The following is a 26,817-nucleotide window of genomic DNA, read 5'->3' as shown; positions in this document are numbered from 1 at the left end:
CGGAACATCCTTTCCGCTACCCGAATATCAGAAGGATTGGGCAATTCTCTGAAGCGGCGATTGGTGAACTCTCTGAAACTCGGCCAATCAGCTTTAACCAAGTAGTGTGTTCGTAGTGCGTATACACGATGATGTCACTAATACCCCCCTCGGTACCAATACAAACCTTTTAACCTAAATAAGAACCTTAAAACAAGAACAACAAAGATTTTGCTCAATGTTTGGCGTATTTGTGCATTTATTCACTTGTAATATATGTATGTATATTGTTGTATATATAATTTGTTGGTTTTTGTTAAATTAATTTGATTTTTAAAGTACAATTTTGTTGCGTATTTTTTTATATTTCATTCATAGCTTCTTTACAAATAGCTTAATAATACATTCAGGTGTATAATAATTCTTCATAATATTCATCAAGAACTTTTTTTTGGTTTGTTGTGTAATAACATATTTTTAAATATACAACAAAAATATATAACAATAAATAAAAACAAAAACATTAATAAATACATATTTAGTTTATTTTATATGGACATACAATGTTTGCATTGAAGATTTTGTAAATTCTTATGGTTCAGGGGTTTTTAAATTTTTTTATTTTATTTTTTCTAACAAACATTTGTTTAATGTAACTACTATATACAATGACTTTGTTTATTTTTTGACTCTGCTGACTTTCATATGTTGTTTTCTATTTGTTATTGCTAATATAAAGTGTGAAGTGTGTGTGTGTGTCGTTTTGTTTGTACTAGAATTAAACTTTATCCAGCCCTTGTTTATTGAATTAAATTTATTTTATTAAATTTTAATTCTAGTATAACTGGGTATGTGTGGTGTTTACACATGTACTCGTACATAAGTGGACATTTTATAAGTGTTGGATTTTCATACTTAACAACGAAATATTTTCTAATCAGTTTCAGTTTATGGTTTGAATATTTCTTTCTTTGATAGAGGGAACTCTTGGCAAGCAGACATGTCATAAAATACATACATATGTAGGTGGGTTGATGTAGAGATTTTAGCCAGTCTCTTTGTGTTTTGAAAACACATTAAGAAACGAAAATATATTTTAATTTTTACCATTGACATTGGTATGCGCGCCACCAGCTTCATTAAAAAGTAAAACTAAATCTTCATCAGCAGCTCCAACCCCATCATCAGCAGCCTGTGTTGCATCAGTTGAGAGTACTTCATGGATATCACCAACATTGCTGCCAACAATTCCCTCACCATCACCAGCATCATCGTCATTATAAACAGCAGAGTTAACATCGTCAATTTTATTTTCTTCATCATCAGCATCGTCAACATCACCGTCATCATCATCATCATAATTATTATTAAAATTATTTTGGTAGGCGGCATCATTCTTAACTGTATTTTTAACATAAAACATGTTATCATCACTAGAAAATTATTATAAAATTCATTCAAAAAAATATGCGAAATATATTTATAGATTTTTGTTTTGTATTTCAATATTATTTTCAAATTTGCAAAAGGTGTATTAGGTAGGCAGAAAAGGAGAAAAATGAAAAGAGAACTTTAATCTGTGTCTGACCTTTATGTTTAGCAAAAGAAGTTGAATGTGAACATAGCAAAAACAGAGGTCCACGACTATATAGGGAAACCACATTCACATATACACACTGTTCAAATGACGGAACAGTCTGCCAGGAAAAGAGAAAGGCGAGTATTTTTTTCTTTGGTAACGAAAATTTGTTTTACTCACCTAAGAAAAAAAATCATTCCTTGTCAAAATTTAAAGGCAAAGTCAGTATCAAGGAGTGGGGAATTTTTAGAGTTGTAACAAATTTCGTCTTCAGAATAAGAGGTTTCTATATAAGGAAACAATCAGCGCAAACTGACTGGATAACACTCTATAAGAAAAACAAAAAAGTTCAAAATTAAAAAAATAAATTTTTAAAGTCTTTGTGGAATGGGTACATTGGGATTATGACTTTTTTTACAACCTCGTATCTCTGTATCATATTTTGATAAGTTTTACCAGAGAATTTGGGTGACGTAGGGGATGGAAGATACCAAGCAACGGTCCTGACCGGTTTTAACATGGCAAAGCCCAGGATTTATCTTGGTCCCTCTTTCATCTCAAGTGGACACTGACCTCCCCGTGGTGTCACCTGGGGAACTGCCTTTAACACCCGTTAAATGTAGTGAGCTAACATGTGCCGCGCGTTCACCCATAAGAACGTTAAAAGCTTGGGTTTGGGCGTCGGGTTAGTAACTCTCCCCTAGAAAAACAGCCTACTATGAAAAAACGAAAGAAAAGAAAAACAAACCCCTCTAAAGTTGACGAACCCCGCAAACGTTTTGATCTGCGAAGCTGCACCTGAAATGTTCGCACTCTTTATAGAGAAGGTGCAGTTTACGCATTGGCAGATGTACTTGAAAAGTACAAGGCCGATGGATTGGGAAAGGCGTCACAACAACACCTAAAGGTGACGCACTGTATTATAGCTGCCATGAAGTAAAGCATGAGTTTGGTTGCGGATTTGTAGTTAGTCGGAGACTAAAACATCTGTTATCCACCTTCACCCCAGTGAATGAAAGACTTGCTGCAATTCGAATAAAAGCTAAATTCTTCAACATCAGCTTTATTTTCGCTCATGCTCCCACTGAAGAAAAGGACGAACAGACCAAAGATATATTTTACGAGCGCTTAGAAGAAACATATGACCGTTGCCCTGCCCATGACATTAAAATCATTCTAGGCGATTTTAATGCCAAAATTGGAAAGGAGAATATCTTTGGCTCAACAGTCGGGAAATTTAGCCTCCACAGTGAAACATCTGACAATGGTATGAGGCTGATAGACTTTGCAGCTGCAAAAAACATGGTAGTTAGCAGTACCAGATTTAATCATCTCGATATTCATAAGGGCACCTGGCTGTCTCCAGATCAGAAAACAAGAAATCAAATTAATCATGTTGTGATAGATGGAAGAATTCATCGAGCGTGTTGGATGTACAATCGTTCCGAGGCGCAAACATTGATTCGGACCACTACCTTGTTGCAGCAAAGGTACGCACCCGCTTAAACGTAGCAAACAAAGTACGAACAGACACAACACGAAAGTTAGACATTGGTAAGCTGCAATCACAACAGATAGCCACAGCATATTCCACTCAACTAGCCCAATTGCTTAATCAAAGCACTCCTCATCCCGATAACATATCAGCGCAATGGCAAAGCATTGCCCACACCATGCAAACAGCCGCAAAATCCATACTTGGATACCAGAGGCCTCCACCAAGGAATCCATGGTATGATCAGGAGTGTCGTGCTGCCACCGAAGAGAAAAATGCGGCATATAGGGCTACTTTACAATCCGTAGCAACGCGTAGAGCACGAGAGAAATACAGGGAGAAAAGGAGAGAGGAGAAACGTCTTTTCCGCAGATGTACAGGAAAAAATCGAGATGTACAGGAGCCAGAATGAAGTCCGAAAATTCTACCAAAGAGTCTAGCATCAAACTGATGGCTTTGGTACAGGCACATCCTCCTGTAGAGAGCAGCAAGGTAATTTGGTAACTGATGCAGATAGTGTACTCAGGATATGGAAAGAACATTTTTCAAAACTGTTGGTATCCAATAGTAGCGAAGACGACGAAGATACCACAGTCCCAATCCCAGAAAATGGTATTGAATGTATACCGCCCAGCCAAGATGAGGTAAAGACAGCAATAAATCGGTTGAAAAATAATAAGGCAGCAGGAGCCGATGGCTTATCAGCCGAGCTGTTCAAAACCGGTGGCGACACGCTGATAAGGTGTATTCATCACCTAGTTAGCACCATCTAACTATAGGGGCATAAGTCTACTCCCTATTGCTTACAAGATCGTGTCAGGGATATTGTGCGAACGACTAAAGCCTATGGTCAACGAGATAACTGGACCATATGCGGCTTTAGACCTGGCAAGTCCACCATTGGCCAGATATTTACCCTGCGGCAAATCCTGGAGAAGAGCCAAGAGATGCAGATCGACACCTACCACCTTTTTGTCGATTATAAAGCAGCCTTCGACAGCCCGCTGCGTTCAAAGGTATTCCAAGCCATGTCTGAATTTGGTATCCCCGCAAAGCTCATCCAGCTTTGCAAAATGACTTTAACTGACACGAGGTCCTCAGTTAAAATAGGAAAGAACCTCTCCGAAGAGTTTGGTACCAAAAGAGGTTTCAGACAAGGAGACAGCCTTTCGTGTGATCTCTTTAACATCCTGCTGGAAAAGGTTATACAAGAGGCAAACGTCAAAAGAAGTGGCACGATCTACACCAATAGTCACATGTGACTTGCTTATGCTGATGATATAGACATCATAGGCCGATCAGTAAAAGAAGTTACTGATACCTTTATGAAGGTCGAAGGAGAATCTGCTAAAGTGGGTCTGGCGGTAAACGGTGAGAAGACCAAGTTGATGGTGTCGACGCGCAATGCGTCCATTGAGCTCGGACCGACTGTGGAAGTTGGTTCCCATAATATTGAGGTAGTAAAAGACTTCGTATACCTCGGCACCTCCGTAAACACAACTAACGACATCAGTTGTGAAATAAAAAGAAGAATTGTATTGGCCAACAGATGCTACTTTGGTTTAAGTAAGCAGTTTAAAAACAAAGCCACATCTCGTCAAACAAAAATAACGCTCTACAAAACACTGATACTACCCGTGCTGATGTATGGCTCCGAAGCCTGGGTACTTGCGCAAGCAGACATGGCAGTGCTTGGTGTGTTTGAGAGAAAAATTCTTCGAAAGATCTACGGACCAATCTGCGTTGACGGTGAATATCGACGTCGCATGAACCACGAGCTGTATCTGCGGTACAACGACATCAATATTGTTAAACGTATCGAGATGCAGCGATTGCGTTGGCTAGGCCATATCATAAGAATGAGCGATGATGACCCCGCTAAAAAGGTGTATAAACACAGACCGCTTGGCGGTGCACGCAGAATTGGCAGGCCAAGGAATAGATGACGCAAACAAGTGGATGATGAGATGAAAAGGCGCGGTATTCCAGAAAGCGAAGCAACAAATAGAGAGAATTGGAGATCTTTTCTTAGTTCGGCCTATAGAACAAATGTTCTGTAATGGGCCAGATAAGTAAGTAGGTAAGTTGAGATCGTTTTTAAATATTTGTTGTGTATGCGGCCCTAATTACGATGGTACAATTTTTTCGGCGACAAGTTAATATTTCCTGAGAAATTGACCAACAAATCGAAAAAAAAAACCTATAGACGTCAGAAGTAATGTGTTTACTTCTTTCTTTGGGTCCGAAGCTGAGGGTATATCTCTGTCGAGTCAGCTGACTGAAACTTTCTTACTTGTTTTTATACGTTTTATACATGTGTATGACGTTTTCGACATTTACAACTTTTTGGCGGTCGAAAACCTAAAACATGTCATGCGGACCATCCCTGGACATATGTATCTTCTCCTTTATAACTAAGAATAGATGTTTCTCACTTTAATTACTTCCCCAATTTACCCTTCTAGTTTTCGTAAACTTCTCGTTCCACCCCAATATACCATTTGCAAATTGAAACAAAAATACAAACATCCATAATTATTAGAAATATGAAAACAATGGGTTCTAACCTTTAACTTACATACTGTTACAGCGATAGAAATTCTGTAAACCAGTGTATACACAGGACATATAGGGTGTTGTGCTGCCACCGCTTGCTGGTTCATCATCACCATTGTAGTCAGGATTGTTTATCAACATCATTGGTTTAGCAGCTGCTGATGGCGCTGGTTTGTTGCTTAATTGAGTGCCAGTTGAGATTTCTGAAAACAAAGCTTGTTCATAGGGTGTTGCTAACAATGATTCCATCGGTTCGTGATTTTCAATTTGCGTACCCGCTCGTTTGCCATAACGTGAACCCAAAAAGAATCTATCATTGCGTGGCACCACATTAAGGCGTCGGGTTTTTGATGGTGCATAAGCACCGCTAGCCACTGAAGATGATGAAGCACCGCCAGATGATCTGCCATAGCGACTGCCCACAAAGAATGAAGGACGTTTGTGCATTGTTAAGACATCTACTCACGTTTCAAGGGGATGGATGGGGTTTGGTGCGAAACAAATGGAAGAAAGGAAAAAACAAAGAAAGAGGAATAAGTTAAGAAAAACAACGGGAAGGTGTTAGTTAGATGGTAACAATTTAAAATATTCGATTACAATTGTGTTAAACTATATTTAGGAGACCATAAAGATATTCGAATAGGGTTTCAACTAAAATAATTTTTAATGTCCATAACAAAGGTTGTTTAAGAGCTTTAAAAAATCATATAATTTTTAAATTTTTTTAAAGTATTCAAAATACTTGAAACATTATAATACTGACCCTCTAGTAGCACGTGTTTCAAACGGAAACAACCAAAATATCTGCACATTAACCTAAACGGCTTACACACACACACACAAACGTTTTTATTTCCTTGTTTTGAATACTCACCTTGTTTGACATCTGTGGGATTATCTAGAAATTGATCTGTTGGCTCCAGCGAACAATGCACCAGCATAAAACAGAATGACAGCAATAAAATTGTTAAGTGGCAAATGGATTTGATATCAACCATTTTGGGATTTAAAGCCTTACAGGTGGTTGTCGTGGTGGTAGTAGAGGTGGTGGTCGTGGTGATGATGTTGTTTAAAAAATCAAAACAAAAAGGACCAAAGAAATCCCACAATAAAATAAAGACGTCAAAGGATTTACAGCTAAAAAATCGAGGAAGAGCAGTCAAACAAAGCACCTGTTTTTGTATTGGCTTCGTTATTTATTGTTGTTGTTTTTTTTTTTGGGCGGGAAGCTGTAATAAAACAAAGAATAAATATATAAAAAATTATAAATGGTTTTCAAATATGAAACAAAAGAGTTATAAAAAATGATGATGCATTGTTTAATGTTTACAATGGCGTTGGTAGGTCAATAATTTTTTTCTAAAGAGATTTAAGGTTAAGTGACGTATAAGTCATACGGCAACGTTTTTTTTTTTGTTGCAGAATGCTGTTGAATTAATTTCCTGATTTAATAATAAATCATAGGTTTTTGTCACATTACTTATATTGTTTGTAATCCGCAAATATTAATAATAAAAGGGTTAGGTTATTGACTCACCGGCTGACTGGGTGACTAAAGTACTGATTAATCCCTTAAACAAGTAAGTATTTAAAAAAAGTTACAAATAAGGCATTGTTGGTGAGTTTTTTGTTGTAGATTGTACAAAATATAATATTGTCGTTAGCAAATAATCTATATTTGCATAACTCCTGCTATATTAACCTAACGGTTAAATTGCTGAAACCAAACTGTATCAACACACTAGGAGAATACACATTTTCTGGTAGTGGGCTAAAGTATAAAATAAATATGTAGAGTTGTGCCAAATGAACTATATGGAACTATCTATGGAACATAATTTGTATGAACAACACGTTAGATTTCATGACGTTACTCATACGTTTTGGAACTAGTACAGTGAACTAGGTACTAGATTACCCAACTCTATAAATAAGGAGGACAAGAACACTTAAATAAAAGGAAAGGGCGACCCAGAAAAAAATTTCCAACTCCTACATCCTAAATTTTTTCCATTTGATTTACAAACCTTATATATGAAAACTAGCAAAGTGCCCGCTACTTCGTTTGCGGAAAGAATAAAAAACAAATAAACAATATTTAATATAGAAATGGCGAACATTGAACATTTTGTTGCACTAATACCAATTTAATCAATATTAAATTTTATTTAAGTACCTTTCGTACCATTTTGGTTAAATTAAAAAAAAAAAATCAGCCGTATCTCAGTACTTTTTGTAGCCTAATAGAAGGTATTTCCAATACCATTTCAGCCATCAGGGACCCGCATAACAAATTTCAGAAATTGTAAGCATTTCAAAAAAACTCCTTATATTATCGTTCACGCAATTACAAAACGGTACCAAATTTAGTACTTTCCATACACCTGGGCAAAACCTACAAAAAAAACCTTCTCTTATCAACCATTTATAACAATCGCGAATCTCATTTCTAGCTCTATCAGTTTTTCCAAACCCAATCATAGTAATTTACATATAAATACACAATAATGAATTTCCGAAATCTCCTCCTAAAATGTCAAAAATTTCTGCTAACCCTTACACAATAACAAATTATATCAAATTCTGTACCTTTTAGTATTTTACATAGTATGCTTTTCAAAAGCCATATCCATATTTTAACTCCACATATGTGCCAACAGTTACTCTAAGAACAAATTTTAGAATTCCTGCTCTGTTCCTACACCCGATAATTATTATTTATAATAAATGTGTACAAACAGCAATTCTTACGTTTTATCGACCAAAATGACGAAAAACTGCCAAAATTTTTTGAAAAGGGTGGTCCCGTTGTGTGGGGCCTAAACTAAAACATTGACCTATGTTAATAATTTTTGGTACGATGGATTCATATCTTCCAAGAGGTCAAAATACCAAATTTCAGCCAAATCGGTCATAAAGTGTCGCTAAAATGCACAAAATATCTAAAATCGGACGGTACTTTTATGTGGGGCTATGACAAAAAATTTACCTATATTCAAAAAAATTATACATACTTATTTTCTACACTCTGAAACCCTTAAATATAAATTTTAAGGAAAATCGGTTGATAGATGTGGTTATTACCGTTCAATTTCAATTGGATACTACGTACAGTCACAACAGGTATTTACAAAAAATGCTCCCATCTTAAAATAAAAAAATCCACTTTATTTTAACTGTGGCAAATTTGAGCACGATTTGACTTCTGAATTTATTAGTACAGACCCCCTGCTATCTTTCAAATTCGATTTGGAGGTGGACATATTTGGACATTTTTTTAAAAGTTTAAGTATATTTAAAAAATAAAAAAATAATTTTTAATATATATAAAAACATTGATTTTATTACGCTAATTTTACAAATTTCATCGTTCTTTTTGTAAATATTATGAAAGTACTCATTAACAGCTTCCCGACTCATAATAACTTTGGTCTCACTTCTGTATATTTATGCAGCGACGCAATACAACAAAAATTGTATATTTTACAGCACAAAGTCTGTTTTATTTTTACATAAAAAAGTGTCAACTTTGGCACTGCGCCAATCAACGAATACTAACGCTATTTACAAAAACTAATTATTTTCAGATGAATGTATGTGTTTTTTTATTATTCTGTGCAAACAAAAAATTTAAATTTCGAAACTTCAAAAATAGGGTTTTGGCCAAAAATTTCCTGATTGAAACCTATGTGCAAAGGTGAGCTGAGACTAAGAGTTGTACAGGCTTATGTTTGTGGAGAGTTGAAAAATTCAGAGTCCTCAAATAAGCAATGGTTTCTACTCTAATGTGGAAACCAGGGTTTCGGAGTCGGAGTCTACGAGTCGGAGTCGAGCAATTTTGCTGGAGTCGGAGTCGAGTTATTTTTTTCGACTCAGACTCCGACACCGGGCAAAATTTTTCCACGTTATAGAACAAGAACTTTTTTTAAAAATCATTTTTTATTTTAAAAGAAATGTATAAGAAAATATATATGCAAACGGTATATTATACCAAATTAAGGGACGATTCACATTCCATTCATCCCTATTTTGTTGATCCAATTGATTCTTTAAATTTTTGCAAACAAATGTAATGCTCTATGACAATCGAATTATGATTGGACCTGTAACCTCTTTCGTCATAAGTCTTACTGCTTTCTCACAAAGGTCTATTGGTATTCTCATCCAGTTTTTTATGAGAAGTCATCCTTGTCTTTTATTAAAGACAGTGTGGTCTCTATGGGAAATCTTACTGAATACCCTGTGGCACAAAATGGAATTCAAGATCTAGGGGTGGAAAAATTCCTTTTCGGAATGAAAGCCCCAATTGAAAACCCCAAAGGATCCCATAGCTGAAGTTTCTGAAAGCCCCAATTGAGAACCCCAAAAGATCCCATAGCTGAAATTTCTGACTTATGACATAATGAATTTTTTCATTGACCCCCATCCATCATTGAGAAAATAGCTTTATATCTCAGTTTGGAGACATTGTTTCATCTTTTTTAGATGACATGTTTTCAGTGAGGAACCTTTCTTTCTATATACTAGATGAAGACTTTAGATGTAGACATTCAAATAACCGGATCTCTCCGCCAGGAGCAGATATAGTTCATGTGTATCCGACTTTTCTACACAATTACATACGAAATTCAATAAAATATATATTCATAGTTCTCATGAGAAAGGATCGGGTAAAATTGATAAAGAAGTGAAAACATACAATATCGATTTCTTGTCCTAGTGGACCGACCCTACATAAAAATTTCCTAGCAACATTTTTGTAGAATATTTTCATGCATGAAATCTCATCGTGTGCTAATTTTTCAGTTCCCAAAAACTTCCATCTGCCTACGTGCTGGGTAGAATACACACTATATCTCAAATATTTCCACACCAATGTTCAAAATGTGTATAAATTTCAGAAAAAAAGTAGAATGCATAAATATCATAGAATAGGTAGTCAAATTTTTAAGTCGATCGGAACAATATTGCCTTAGTGTGAGCGTTGGATTGGAACAATTTATTTTATTTTGTTTGCAGCATAAACTGTGTTTTTCTCGAAATCGGCCACAAATATATATGACAATTGGTTTATTAGATTTTGAGCTAAAGTTGGCACCCCACAATGCTTTAATAAAAACAGGGTTTCGTAGACGGCCTCAAAACTTCGTAATATTTTTCTCGTTCAGATGAAGAAAACAAAACTGCCAAAAAGTTACGTAGTTTTCTCGAAAAAAAAAAAAATCAAGAAAAATGGCTGTTATTGAGCTTTACAACTGGGGGTCTCCTTTTGAGGCTAAGCACACTAAAATGTTGGCTTACATCCAGTTTGAAACTTGGTTATGAATTGCCTATAATTGTTTTGCATGTAGTCCTTATGATTTGTATTGCTCCTTCATTTTCACTTATTTTGAAAGCTTAACGATTTTCTTACGCGGAAAAATTCTGTCCAGAATATACTCGTGCAAAAAAGGAAAACCGACAAAAACGTTCTATTTTTGTTATTATTCAATGTAAGATTCGGCAGAAACAATATTGATATGTTCGAATGTATTCGAACGAATGTCCTTTCTAATGAATATGTAAGGAAAATCTAACACATTAGCCTATGTAGGCAAAAATATAGGAAAAAGTTAACAATTTGTGTAAATTTTATTCATTTTTAGTGGTATAGGATTTTACTCTCGGAGTCGACCCGGAGTCGGAGCCGGAGTCGTGAAAAAAACTCGTCTGGAGTCGGAGTCGGAGTCGAGCCAAAAATACCTCGACTCCGAAACCCTGGTGGAAACCGAGATATAGCAATTGACGAGCAGCGGACCTTGATGAAGAGTGCCTTTGTTTCTACTGGCGAAACTGTTTTAGGCAAAATGTCAAAGTCATGTAAAAAATGCATCTCCGACAATACCTGAGAGAAATTGAAATGGGGGAAAGCCAACAATTCCAAAACCAAGAGCAACGTACGTAGAGACCATCAAGCGTACACCTCAAGTGATACGTGTGTTAAGCACAGTTATGGAGGCGCAATAAACGCAAATGGTTTGAATCAATTGCCGAGAAAGCTGAAATCGCTGGCTCTACAGAAAGTTTAAAATTATTGCATGATTGAAAACAAAAGGAACTTGGCTGTTCCTATATAAGCTACAAAGACCAACATAAACGATGGAAAAGAATATTCTACCGAAGTCTTCAGCACACCCATTTCTTCCCCTGCTAATAACATTGACATAATCTGACTCAACATCCCTAAAATATCACACATTAATATCGAAATCCTCAGTATTAATGAAATTGAATTAGATATTCGAAACAGCCATTCAGGCATAGTGGCAGGAGCGGATGGTATCGTACACGAAAAGTTTAAAACACGCATTTACAAAAGAGCTCAGATTCTTCACCCCCTGTTTGAAACCACATGGCAACAATTCCCAAAAGTATGGATGCAAGGAATACTTGTAATAGTACCAAAATAGAGACACAAACTCAGATTGCAACAACTGGAGAGGAATCATGTTGCTATCCACACAACTCACCCCCTGTTTTAAACTACATGACAAACCGAAAAATTCCCAAGAGAGTGGATGCAGGGAATACTTATAATAGTACCAAAATAGAGACACAAACTCAGATTGCAACAACTGGAGAGGAATCATGTTGTTATCAACACAACTCAAAGTTTTCTGTCAGATCATACTCGATCGAATTTCGCGAGAAATTGATGCCACACTTCGCAAGCTACAAGCCGGATTTAGACCACAATATTCTGGTTTTTAACATATTTTGTCACTCCGAGTAATCATTAAAGAATCCAAACTGCGCCTACATCCGGTTTTTGTCGACTTCGAAAAGGCTTTTTCCGAAAGGGTCTACCAAATTAAATTGTAAATATATTAAAATCCAATACACTGAATTTCTATGCCGAATTCTTCAGAGTAGCACATTATCGGAATTAATAGATATTGTGGCCGGGGTTCGACAGGTATGAATTCTATCTAGGTAGCACATTTTTTATATATGGGGATTTCTTTTTCAAGATGAGGTTTTTGATTTCCTTTATTTTGGTATAAACAGCAACTTAAATATTGAAACGAAACAAATTTCAAATAGGTCACTTTGACCTGTTTTTTATACCCACTTACTAAAGAAGAAACGTATATATTTTTACAGTGTTTTATTTAACTTGCTTTGGTCCGTTTAGTTCAAACCTGGTAACTCATTTTTAACACAACTGAAACTTTGCACACTTTTCAGATTTGGATGACAATACATGAATATGAAATCAAAACCAATATTGGTCCATTTTTACCAATTTTACAGTGTTTTTACGGTGTTTTATTTAAATTGCATTTCAAATCTGGTAACTCATTTTCCACACAGTTGCAGTTGACCAATCGGACTAAAAGTTTGCACACTTTTCAGATTTGGATGACAATACATGAATATGAAATTAAAACAAAGATTGGTCCATTTTACAGTGTTTTAACGGTGTTTTATTTAACTTGCATTTCAACTCTGGTAACTCATTTTCCACACAGTTGCAGTTGACCAATTGAACTGAAACTTTGCACACTTTTCAGATTTGGATGACAATACATGTATATGGGCCCAATTTTTCCTACAGCCCCCATATAGCGGTACCACCAGATTTCAGGTATTTTGAGGATTTTATCTTCATTTTTGCCCGAATTACCTGTCATTTGGAATTTCCAATGATACAGACATTTCCCCACCAAAAATTGTGAACATAGGTCAAGGTTTTGGTATAGCCCCCATATAGCGGTACCACCCGATTTCAAGTATTATGAGGATTTTATTTTAATTTCGAGGCGAATTGGCTGCAACTTGGCATTTGGAGTCCCCAATGGTACAGAAACTTCCCCACCCAAAATTATGGACGTAAGTCCAGCTTTTTCATGTATTTTAAAGTTTTTATCTAAGTTTTCGGCCTAAATTGACTATAATTTTGTTCTCAGTGGTCAAAAAAAAAAAAAAATTATATACTAAAAAGTTAAAAATAAAATATTATTAACCATGTGATACCCTACACCACTACCCCTGTGCATAAGATTTTCACTGGTAAATATTTCTTTTAGGGAATATAATCCGACTACCACCAAAAATAATATGCCTCTTTCTCTCTGGGACCCCCTTAAGCAACCAAACTCTCGTGACCATTCGATCAAAATTACGACCTGTAGCTTGATTGTAAAAAATGGAAGAATTGGATGCATTACCGACTATTGTGGTATCTCCCTTGTTTGACCACCTTCGCCAACCTGCTTTACACCAATGTAAAGGTAATATCTTCTTCTTCAATTGACAGATTTTACCGTTGGAATACCCCTACTAGAAGCCAATATATTCACAAAGAATAAAACTTTGAATTAGTCTCAAAATGAGTTTTTCTCCATTCCGACCCCTAAATATTATCCGACTATCACCAAAATCAATAGCCTTCTTCCTCTGTGGGACCCGCATCAACTCCTAAAATATACGTGACGATCCGATCAAAATTGCGAACTGTAGCGTGATTACAAACAAATCGGAAAATGGGATGCATTATCGACTATTGCCATATCTCTACTATTTGACCACCTACGACAACCTAATGTACATCGCTGGAAAGGTGATATTTTCTACTTTCCTTGCCAGGGTTTGCTTTTGATATACCTCTTAAAGAAACAGAGATATTGGCATTGAAATAAAACGTTGACCTTTCTCCAAATAAGTGCTTGCCCATTCCGACCCCTGAAAATTATCCGACCATCATCAAAATCAATAGGCTTCTTTCTCTTTGGGACCCCCATTAACCCCCAAAATTTCGTGACGATCCGATCAAAATTGCGACCTGTAGCGTGATTACAAAAAAATCGGAAAATGGGATGCATTATCGATTATTGCCATATCTCTACTATTTGACCACCTACGACAACCTAATGTACATCGCTGGAAAGGTGATATTTTTCACTTTCCTTGCCAGGTTTTGCTTTTGATATACCTCTTAAAGAAACAGAGATATTGGCTTTGAAATAAAATGTTGAATTTTCCCCAAATAAGTGTTTGCTATTCCGACCCCTAAATATTATCCGACCATCACCAAAATCAATAGGCTTCTTCACCTGTGAGACCCCCATTAACCCTCAAATTTACGTGACGATCCGATCAAAATTGCGACCTGTAGCGTGATTTCCAAAAAAATAGAAACATGGGATGTATTACCGACTATTGCGATATCTCCGTCATTTGGTTACCTACGCCGACCTAGTTTGCATCATTGTACAGACGGGATCTTCTTCTTTCATAGTCAGGCTTTGCTTTTGGAAAATTTTCAACCAAAGCTGTGATATTTGTCAATATAATTAAAATCTTCGTTGTTTGATCACCTACGAGCACCTACTTTACATCATTAGAAAGGTGATATTTTTTGCTTTCATTGTCAGGTTTTGCTTTTGGTATACTTTATATAGAAGCTGAGATATTGGCTTTGGAAAAAAACGTTGTCTTTTTATCCACCTAAGTTTTTTGCCCTTTCCGACCCCTAAATATTATCCGACCATCACCAAAATCAATAGGCTTCTTCCCCTCCGGGACCCCCATCAACATCTAAAATTTCGTGACGATCCGATCAAAATTGTGGCCTGTAGCGTGATTACAAGGTTTAGATGGACAGACGGACAGACGGACGGACTGACGGACGGACACACATAGCCAGATCGACTCAGCTCGTCGAGACATTCATTTTGATATATATAAGTATGGGTCTACGACCATTATTTCGATGCGTTACAAACTTTTTGGCCAAAACCAACTTATAATACCCTCCCCACATAGTGGTGTAGGGTATAAAAAATAAGTTTCAGTGTTTTATTTAGAAATGCACTTAAAACAAGGAAATAATTTGTCGCTTAGCCTCAATAAATATATTCTTTCTCATGATGGAATCTCTCAAATAAAACGCTTGCATTTAAATTATAAATGGTGGCAAAATTAAACGGCAAGCGTTTTATTTGAGAGATTGCATCATGAGACAGACTATATTTATTGAGGCTAAGCGACAAATTATTTCCTTGTTTTAAGTGCATTTCTAAATAAAGCACTGAAACTTATTTTTTTTAAATTATAGTTTATTTCATAACTACACGCAGTGGGCTGCTATAAATAATATTTTACAGTATTTAGTGTAAATTGATCATTTTTTTCGATTTTTGGACAGGTTTTTTGGAAAGTTGGCCACTGTGCACCGCAACGATTTATGTATAATTTGGAGAAATTTTTTTTAGAAAATATTGCCTCGCATTTTCCTTGTTTTATCAAAATGTCTGCCTAATTTTGTGTTTGGTTGGGGCTACATCCAAATCTGAACCAATTTCAATATAAATTGCCAAACTTATCTGTAGTTTGAATTTGTTGTCAATTTTAAAATGTCATAAAAATTGGACTGAATTTACGAGTTTGGTGCATCAAATATCAGAAAGTATGGACAAACGCCCGAGGAGTACGAGTGTGTTTGCCAGAATTTTAACGATGTGAAAAGTTTCGGTGAAATCTGATACTCAATTCATAAGTTTGAAGGTCACGGGAGTAAAACTTGCTCCGAAAAAATAATAGTGTAGATCCGAAAAGAGTCCCCAAACTGCACTTGTGCCAGAAATTTTGAAAATTTGTGTGGGAGGTATCCGATGGTGTGGACCGATATAGTCCATATAGAAATATTACGATAAGAAAAGTATGGACCAAATCGGTTATGGGCTTCTAGAGTTATCGTGCGCATAACTTTAGGGATAAGGTTTGAAATTTTGTGGGCGATGTACCAAAAGAATTTTGCATTGATAAAATCTCAAGTCATAGTATAGTGGTGCAGAATCCGCTACTTATTCGTTTTTAATATTATGCTTAAATAGCCATTTACATGTCATTGAAATATAATCAGCCATGATATAATCTACCATGTGGATGATCATATTTCAATGATATGTAAATGACTATTTTAAGCATAATATTAACAGGGAATGAGCTTTGACCAATGCAAAATTCTTTGGCTACCTCGCCCACAAAAGTTCAAACTTTTTCCCTAAAATGATGCGTACAGTTTACATTGTTACATATGCCTAACATGTATAAAAATTCACTCCCGTTTCTTCCTTTTTAAATTTTAATGTATCACTTAAATGAACTTTGACTGATAATTAGTGGTTGTAATTACATTAACTTTACTGTTACCACGCGCTTTCTATCCATTCCGGTATGCGTTGGCATTTGTGTGTGTCTGTGTTTTTTCAATTTTGTCTGCAAGTTGTTGCTTCCTTATTTCATTGTCATATTTACGATGCAACAATTGGCCATTAATTCATCTATCTGATGGCGGCTGCTGCCCAGCAATGCCCTCCATTACATTCCAACACCAATAAATTCCCACATCACTGTGTATATCCTGACACTATCTCCAACCACCAGTCATTATGGTCATTAAATTTTTGTGCACTGGATTTTTATACGTTAATTTTTATCTCAATTGGTAAAATTAATATTTAATGTAGATTGCAATAAAAAAAGGCAAGGTAAAAAATTGACCACGACAGAGGTGCGGATGATGACTGTGATGTGGAAGGTGGCTTACCACCATTGGAGGTATTAATGAATTTTACATTTTTACACACACTTTGTACATGTTCCATTCTTCGTCCTTTGATGATGGAGCTGACCAGAAAATACATTAATAATTAAGTTACGCACAATGAATGCAGGGGCTAAGGTAGGGGTTGGGATAATGATGGGGGACATAATTTGTATCTTGGCAGATATTTTCGGAGTTTCTTTTTGCATGTCCAGTGGAATTGTTGAAATTATATTTTGTTGACAATTTAATTGCAGGTGGAAAATCATCACTTGTGTCAAATGTCACGTGGGCGTCGGTGGGTGTTTGAGTTATTTCTTTTTAAAGATTAATGTGAACAATGAAAATATTTTAAAGGGGAAATGAAATAATCTTCTCAATTAAAGAAATATTAGCAAAAGCATTCTTTAAATCGCAAAATGAAGAAGTTTTTAAGATGTTCATAAATGAATCTATTTATTTTGTTGGTAAAATAACAAAGGTTTCACTCTGTTATAAGGGAAAAATTGTAGTGACAAATTTTAAAAAAATTAAAAAAAAATAGTAATCATTCGAATCCCACTACCAAATAGGTCTAAAAATTGTAGTAATTAATCGTGCGTTAATACAAAAAAAAATTCAAGAATACCGAAGAGTACAATTATTGATAGAAATTGATTTTAAATTTTAAATCGCGAAAATTCTATCCAAGCCCACTGTGCAATTTTTTTTCTATTTTTTATTAAATAGCTGATAAAACAACAAAAAATACAGAAAAAGTTTTTTTCTATTTGGACCAATATTAAAGATGTTATGAGTATTTCTTTGCACATAGTTTTTACAGAATTTGAAGGCGCAATATCTCTAGAACCGTTAGTCAAAAAATTTCTGAAAATATACTAAAATGTTTTACTGATGAGCAGCATCCGCACAGCAAAAAATATAGGAATCAAAAACCTCATATTGAAAAAGTGTCCGATTTCACTCAGAAATCCACATATATTCTTTATCAGCATAAAATTCGGAGTCGATATAGCCATTGACCTTTGAGAATATAAGTGGTCAGGAAAGTTCTCCACCAAAAATCGGCAACATAGGCCCATGTTTTGGTATAGCCCCCATATAACGGTACCTTCCGATTTTCGGTATTTTGAGAGTTTTAACAAAATTTTTTGAAGCAATTACCAGCAATTCGACATTTGGTTACCTGCAGTCACAAAACTTTTCCACTACAAATTGTCAAAATAGATTCACGCTTTGATATAGCCCCCATATAAAGGTACCACCTGATTGAGCACATTTTTATACCCTCTGCATTTATGCTAACGAGGGCAAAATGTGATTCATCGAAATAATGGTTTTAGAACCTAAGCATGTTTGGACGAAATCCGCTTCAGAAAATTTGGAGTTGATTTGGCCATGCCCGTCCGTCTATGACTCTGTCTGGTTGACTGAATGAAGCGCACGATAACTCTAGAACGGATCCACCGATTTCGTCCAAAGTTTGGGTTTCGTAATATTTTGGCCAAACTTAGTCTAGGTTCGGTCTACTCCTTATGATATCTCCCCCACAAAATTTCAAAAATGTTCGGATAAATTGTACGCACGGTATCTCTTGATGGGAGTGACCGATTTGGTCCATAATTTACACAGACTGTTATATCTACCAGATATAGATCAGGTTAGAATAGAGTATATTTGATCACTCCTTCGGGTACCTACCACACAAAATTTCGGATAAGTTCACTTTAAGACCTGCTCTCGAATCACTTTGATTATTGTTGAAGTAACTTGAATTCGCTGCCTCCATTACGACGATAAAAGTTTTTTTCAGGGGCAGGGCCATACTTCTTGAGAAAACGGCCCGAAAGGTGTAGAAAACCCCTATGGCACCATATGTAGTGGCTGGAGGGCACGATATGTCTCGAACTGAACAAACGATTTGCTCCAAAATTTGGGCTTCGTCATATTTTGTCGAAACTTAGTTTCAGTTCGAATATGGGTAATACCGGCCCACAAATTCCGATACTTCCTCCAATATTTAAAAAATGACATTAATCAACCAATTTGGTCCGAACTTTGGATCTCCTAATATTTTGTCCAAATTTCGGTTAATTTCTAAAATGGTCCATATCGGTACTCTCCTTCGAAGATCCTTTGGAAATGTATACCGATGCTGGTCGTTGTGTTCCTGTTTGCAGCGATACTATGTTTTCCGTGGACAAGTCCATGCTTCCTGGTATACTGGTCCAAAAGTTAAACGATGACCCATTGAAATGACTAGTGGACGCGAAATCTATCGAAAAGATATGACTCCCAAAATAAGATCCACTTCCATAATGGATTAAGTCGTTTCATTCCTTCAAGTTCCTCCTCCGCAACACTTTTAAACTTTAATCCTTACTTACTTAGCTGGCCCATTACAGAACATTTGTTCCATAGACCGAACTAAGAAAAGATCTCAAATTCTCTCTGTTTTGTGCTTCGCTTTTTGGAATACCGCGCCTTGTCATCTCATCATGCACTTGTTTGCGCCATCTATTCTTTGGCCTGCCAATTCTGCTTGCACCGTCAAGTGGCTCGAATTTATATGCCTTTTTAGCGGGTTCATCATCGCTCATTCTTATGATATGGCCTAGCCAACGCAATCGCTGCATCTCGATATGTTTAACTATATTGCGACGTCGATATTCACCGTCAACGCAGATCGGTCCGTAGATCTTTCGAAGAATTTTTCTCTCAAACACGTCAAGCACTGCCTTATCTGCTTGCGCAAGTACCCAGGCTTTAGAACTATACATCAGCACGGGTAGTATCAGTATTTTGTAAAGCGTTATTTTTGTTTGACGAGTTGTGGCTTTGTTTTTAAAGTGCTTACTTAAGCCAAAGTAGCATCTGTTTGCCAATACAATTTTTCTTTTTATTTCACAAGTGATGTCGTTTGTTGTGTTTACGGCGGTGCCGAGGTATACGAAGTCTTTTACTACCTCAAAATTATGGGAACCAACTTCAACAGTTGGTCCGATCTCAATGGACGCATTGCGCGTCGACACCGTCAGCTTGGTCTTTTCGCCGTTTACCGCCATACCCACTTTAGCAGATTCTCCTTCGACCTTCATAAAGGTATCGGTTACTTCTTTTACTGATCATCCTATGATGTCTATATCATCAGCATAAGCAAGTAACATGTGACTATTGGTGTAGATTGTGTCACTTCTTTTGACGTTTGCCTCTCGTATAACCTTTTCTAGCAGGATGTTGAAAAGGTCACACGAAAGGCTGTCTCCTTGTCTGAAACCTCTTTTGGTACCAAACTCTTCGGAGAGGTTCTTTCCTATTTTAACTGAGGACCTCGTGTCAGTTAAAGTCATTTTGCAAAGCCGAATGAGCTTTGCGGGGATACCAAATTCAGAATACCTTTGAACGTAGCGGGCTGTGGAAGGCTGCTTTACAACCGACAAAAAGGTGGTAGGTATCAATCTGCATCTCTTGGGTCTTCTCCAGGATTTGGCGCAGGGTAAATATCTGGTCAATGGTGGACTTGCCAGGTCTAAAGCCGCATTGGTATGGTCCAATTATTTCGTTGACCATGGGCTTTAGTCGTTTTCACAATATCCCTGACACTATCTTGTATGCGATGGGAAGAAGACTTATGCCCCTATAGTTAGAGCATAAAGTCTTAACTCCTTTCTTATGGACGGGACACAGGATGCTCAGGTTCCAATCGTCGGGTACGCGTTCTTCCTGCCAGATGGAGCTAACTAGCTGATGCATACACCTTATCAGCGTGTCGCCTCCGGTTTTAAACAGCTCGGCTGGTAGGCCATCAGCTCCTGCTGCCTTATTATTCTTCAGCCGGTTTATTGCTGTCTTTACCTCATCTTGGCCGGGTGGTATACATTCAATACCATCTTCTTGGATTGGATCTGTGGTATCTTCGTCGACTTCGCTACTATTGGATAACAACAGTTTGGAAAAATGCTCTTTCTATATCCTTAGCACACTATATGTATCAGTTACCAGATTACTTTGCTGGTATCTACAGGAGGATGTGCCAGTTCCAAAGCCATCAGTTTGATGTTTCACTCTTTGGTAGAATTTTCGGACTTCATTCTGTCTCCTGTACATCTCGATTTGTTCACACTCCCGCTTTTACGTATCTCTATTTTTCCTGCGGAAAAGACGTTTCTCCTCTCTACTTTTTGTCCCGATACCTCTCTCGTGCGCTACGCGTTGCTACGGATTGTAAAGTAGTCCTATATGCCGCATTTTTCTCTTCGGTAGCAGCACGACACTGCTGGTCATACCATGGATTCCTTGGTGGAGGTCTCTGGTATCCAAGTACTGATTTTGCAGCTGTTTGCATGGAGTGGGCAATGTTTTGCCATTGTCCTGATATGTTATCGGGACGAGGAGTGCTTTGATTAAGCAGTTGGGCCAGTTGAGTGGAATATGCTGTGGCTATCTGTTGTGATTGAAGCTTACCGATGTCCAACTTCCGTGTTGTGTCTGTTCGCACTTTGTTTGCTACGTTTAATCTGGTACGTACCTTTTCCGCAACAAGGTAGTGGTCCGAGTCTATGTTTGCACCTCGGAACGATCGTACATCCAACACGCTTGATGCATGTCTTCCATCTGTCACAACGTGATTAATTTGATTTCTTGTTCTTTGATCTGGCTACAGCCAGGTGCCCTTATGAGTATCGAGATGCTTAAATCTGGTACTGCTAACTACCATGTTTTTTGCAGCTGCAAAGTCTATCAGCCTCATACCATTGTCAGATGTTTCACTGTGGAGACTGAATTTCCCGACTGTTGGGCCAAAGATATTCTCCTTTCCAATTTTTGCATTAAAATCGCCTAGAATGATTTTAATGTCATGGGCAGGGCAACGGTCATACATATGTTTCTTCTAAGCGCTCGTAAAATATATCTTTGGTCTGTTCGTCCTCTTCTTCAGTGGGAGCATGAGCGCAAATAAAGCTGATGTTGAAGAATTTAGCTTTTATTCGAATTGCAGCAAGTCTTTCATTCACTGGGGTGAAGCTTGATACCAGATGTTTTAGCCTCCGACTAACTACAAATCCGCAACCAAACTCATGCTTTGTGTCATGGCAGCTATAATACAGTGCGTCACCTTTAGGTGTTGTTGTGACGCCTTTCCCGTTCCATCGTATTTCCTGTATGGCAGTAATGTCGGCCTTGTACTTTTCAAGTACATCTGCCAATGCGTAAACTGCACCTTTTCTATAAAGAGTGCGAACATTCCAGGTGCGGATTCGCAGATCATGGTCCTTAAAACGTTTGCGGGGTTCAACTTTAGTGGCGGTTGTTTTTCTTTTCTTTCGTTTTTATACCCTACACCACTATGTGGGGAGGGTATTATAAGTTGGTTTTGGCCAAAAAGTTTGTAACGCATCGAAATAATGGTCGCAGACCCATACTTATATATACCAAAATTAATGTCTCGACGAGCTGAGTCGATCTGGCTATGTGTGTCCGTCCGTCAGTCCGTCCGTCCGTCCGTCTGTCCGTCTGTCCGTCTGTCCATCTAAACCTTGTAATCACGCTACAGGTCGCAATTTTGATCGGATCGTCACGAAATTTTGCATGTTGATAGGGGTCCCGGAGGGGAAGAAGCCTATTGATTTGGGTGATGGTCGGATAATATTTAGGGGTCGGAAAGGGCAAAAAACTTAGGTGGATAAAATGACAACGTTTCTTTCCAAAGTGAATATCTCAGCTCCTATATGGGGTATACCAAAAGCAAAACATGACAATGAAAGTAGAAAATATCACCTTTCTAATGATGTAAAGCAGGTGCTCGTAGGTGATCAAACAACGAAGATATCACAATAGAAACAGATAAAACCCCAATTTTCATTTTTGCGATTTTAATTATATTGACGAATATCACAGCTTTGGTTGAAAACTTTCCAAAAGCAAAGTCTGACTCTGAGAGTAGAAGATCCCCTCTTTACAATGATGCAAACTAGGTCGGCGTTGGTAACCAAATAACGGAGATATCGCAATAGTCGGTAATACATCCCATTTTTCTATTTTTTTGGAAATCACGCTACAGGTCGCAATTTTGATCGGATCGTCACGAAGATTTGAGGGTTAATGGGGGTCTCATAGATGAAGAAGGCTATTGATTTTGGTGATGGTCGGATAATAATTAGGGGTCGGACTGGGCAAACACTTATTTGGAGAAAAGTCAACATTTTATTTTAAAGCCAATATCTCTATTTCTTTAAGAGGTATATCAAAAGCAAAACCTGGCAAGGAAAGTAGAAAATATCACCTTTACAACGATGTAAAGTAGGTTGTCGTAGGTGTTCAAATAGCAGAGATATGGCAATAGTCGATAATGCATCCCATTTTCCGACTTTTTTGTAATCACGCTACAGGTCGCAATTTTGATCGGATCGTCACGAAATTTTGGGGGTTAATGGGGGTCCCAAAGAGAAAGAAGCCTATTGATTTTGATGATGGTCGGATAATATTCAGGGGTCGGAATGGGCAAATACTTATTTGGAGAAAGGTCAACGTTTTATTTCAAAGCCAATATCTCTGTTTCTTTAAGAGGTATATCTAAAGCAAACCTGGCAAGGAAAGTAGACAATATCACCTTTACAAGGATGTAAAGCAGGTTGTCGTAGGTGGTCAAACAACAGAGATATCGCAATAGTAGATAATGCATCCCATTTTCCGATTTTTTTTATAATCACGCTACAGGTCGCAATTTTGATTGGATCGTCAAGAATTTTTTGGGAGTTGATGCGGGTCCCACGGAGGAAGAAGCCTATTTAGTTTGGTGATGGTCGGATAATATTCAGGAGTTGGACTAAGCGAAAAGCTTATGTGGAGAAAAGTCAACTTTTTTATGCGAATATCTCCGCTTCTGGTTGGAGTATTCCAAAGGGAATACCGGTCAATGGAAGAAGAGAAGATCTCGTTTATATTGATGCAAAGTATGTTGGCTAAGTGAGCAAACCGAGATATTGCAAAATTCAGTAATATACCCAATATTTCCATTTTTGTAATCACGCTACAAGTTGGAATTTTGATCGGATAGTGACGAAATTTTTGGGGGTAGATGGGGGCCCCACAGAGGAAGAAGCCTATTGATTTTGGTGATAGTCGGATAATATTTAGGGGCCGGAATGGGGAAAAACTCATTTGGAGACAAATTCAAAGTTTTATTCTTTGTGAATATATCGGCTTCTAGTAGGGGTATTCCAACGGCAAAGCCTGTCAATGGAAGAAGAAAATATTACCTTTACATTGGTGTAAAGCAGGTTGGCGAAGGTGGTCAAACAAGGGAGATACCACAATTGTCGGTAATGCATCCAATTCTTCCATTTTTTGCAATCAAGCTACAGGTCGTAATTTTGATCGGATGGTCACGAAATTTTGGTTGCTTATGGGGGTCCCAGTGAGAAAGGGGCATATTATTTTTGGTGGTAGTCGGATTATATTCCCTAAAAGAAATGTTTACCAGTGAAAAGTTTTTGCACAGGGGTAGTGGTGTAGGGTATCACATGGTCGGCCCTGTCCCGACTATAGTCTTTTCTCACTTGTTTCATAGTAGGCTGTTTTTTCTAGGGGAGGGTTACTAACCCGACGCCCAAACCAAAGTTTTTAACGTTCTTATGGGTGAACGCGCGGCACATGTTAGCTCACTACCTTTAACGGGTGTTAAAGGCAGTTCACCAGGTGACACCACGGGGAGGTCAGTGTCCACTTGAGATGAAAGAGGGGCCAAAATAAATCCTGGGCTTTGCCATGTTAAAAGCGGTCAGGACCGTTGCTTGGTATCTTCCATCCCCTACGTCCCACTTTAATCCTAATCCACATTTTTGTCGGCAAGTTCAAATGTCCAAAACGGGTCACAAAATTCTTAAAAGACCCTAAATACAATTCAATTCACATAGGCTGAGGGTATATCTCTGTCTGCAATGCCAACTGATACTTTTTTACTTGTTTAAATTAGATTACATAATCTAGGCATTTCGGGTATCCGTGGTCGAAAAATTGTTGCAACTTAAATTGTGGACAGGAAAGAAAATAATTATTCTATTTTAGTTAAGAATATTTTATGGTGGAGGCTATAAAATATTTGGCCCGACCGAACTTAACGAATTTTTACTTCTTAATATTAAAATTTTTATTCTCAACATTGCGTTTGTTGGTAGTATTGGGCAATATGGCTTAAATAAAATATATATGTACATAAGTAAATGTATAACACTTTCCGAGAGGGTATAAAAAATCTTCATGAACAGATGAAAGCTCTCTGATCAAGAATTTCAGTGCTGTCGATCTTTAAATGCATCTCCATATAATGCTATAAGATGCAATATTGAGAGCTTTTCTATAACACTTTATCATTAACCTTTTAGCATGTTTTACGAATAAATAGTTGTATTCTTTGAAATTTGAATAAATGTTTCAAATTATATGGTATTTAATTAATTGTTTAAACAAAAACACACACACACATTAGTATGGCAATTTGAAAATTCTTCTACACATTCGCATAACTGTTTGAAGCAAATAAATTTTAATACAAAATTCGTGTCTACAATACACCAGAGATTATAGCCTGACAATGTTGACACCTGACATGACTTTCTAAGTAAAAGGTGCAGAGCATGCAAATGGTGGAACATCACACAGCAATACGCACAAACATATATTTACTGGTATATCATCCACTAACTTACATTAATGCAGATAAAACAACAATTCAAGTATGTTAATATGCATATTTGCATAGAGGCCAATTACCCACACAAGCGTAAAACACTGTACGTGTATATGGCTTGTTACAGCAATATTATTACACTGAAAACGGGGAAATCTTGTTGTCTTTTTAGCACAGTAAATTTGAGAAATAAATTTGAGAAGAAACTCGGACTTTCGCAGACTTTATGAGAAGCCATTAATGTGGGATTTTTTTAAGATTTTTTTAGAGTTAGAAATTTTGGGGTTTGTTTTTTTGGGATAGCGTTTGCAATTTAATTTTTTCTAAATAGTCTGGCTTAATCCATTGTTGTTGTTTTAACTCATACGCTATCCCAAAAAAAAAAAAAAAACACCACAATGTTTCTAGTTGAAGACACTGGTTTTGTTTTCGCAGACACTTTCGTCGGAGTTGTGTGAGGTTGCCAAGGAAAAACTTCTCCTTGAACTTTTTTCTTTGCTTGCCTTTATACTTCGAGCTGACGATTGATGTTTGGGTATAACAAGTTTTTTGTTGAAGAAGTTATTGAAAAATAACTTCGGTGGAGAATATCCACAAACAAAAAAAAACAAGGGAACTGATGAGATTCTGTGGCGAGAATCGAAACTATAGTATTCTCTGCCTTACCCCTTGGCGAACAATGCCAAATCTTTTCCACTAATAAACTAGTTGTTTTAAAATATTAAAACAACAACAATGGGATTAAGCCAGACTATTTTGAAAAGAACAAGATTTTTTAGAGGTTTTTTTTTGTCTTACGAACTCTGCAGACAAATATTTAGGGAACTTCCTTTAGGAATCAACAGGCTAGTATTAAGAGCGTAGCAATGATCAAATCTAGGGGGCAAATTCGAATTTCAAATGGAATAATTCGAATTACAAATAGAATA

At 37.0% G+C, this 26,817-nt stretch overlaps 1 protein-coding gene across 3 annotated transcripts in view; it reads right to left on the bottom strand.

The window, feature by feature from the left end:
• Window positions 1–289: 289 nt before the first annotated feature.
• The window catches only part of RYa (RYamide), a 77,865-nt gene continuing 51,337 nt past the window's right edge, over window positions 290–26,817 (bottom strand). For 2 of the 3 annotated variants that reach the window (XM_073988177.1, XM_073988179.1), the window contains 3 exons: window positions 6,484–6,838; window positions 5,632–6,067; window positions 290–1,412 (listed from right to left, as the gene is read on the bottom strand). In XM_073988177.1, the coding sequence (XP_073844278.1) occupies window positions 1,076–1,412; window positions 5,632–6,067; window positions 6,484–6,607 (897 nt within the window). In that variant the 5' untranslated portion in view covers window positions 6,608–6,838 and the 3' untranslated portion in view covers window positions 290–1,075. Of the gene's footprint in view, window positions 1,413–5,631; window positions 6,068–6,483; window positions 6,839–26,817 lie in introns of those variants that run through there. The other variant, XM_073988180.1, reaches the window with a different exon arrangement.

The sequence above is a fragment of the Musca autumnalis genome, unplaced genomic scaffold (assembly GCF_047663935.1).
Source record: "Musca autumnalis isolate F117 unplaced genomic scaffold, ASM4766393v1 scaffold_5, whole genome shotgun sequence".
NCBI lineage: Eukaryota > Metazoa > Arthropoda > Insecta > Diptera > Muscidae > Musca > Musca autumnalis.
The sequence above is the reverse complement of the archived record's forward strand: the minus strand, read 5'-3'. Positions and strand labels throughout refer to the sequence as shown.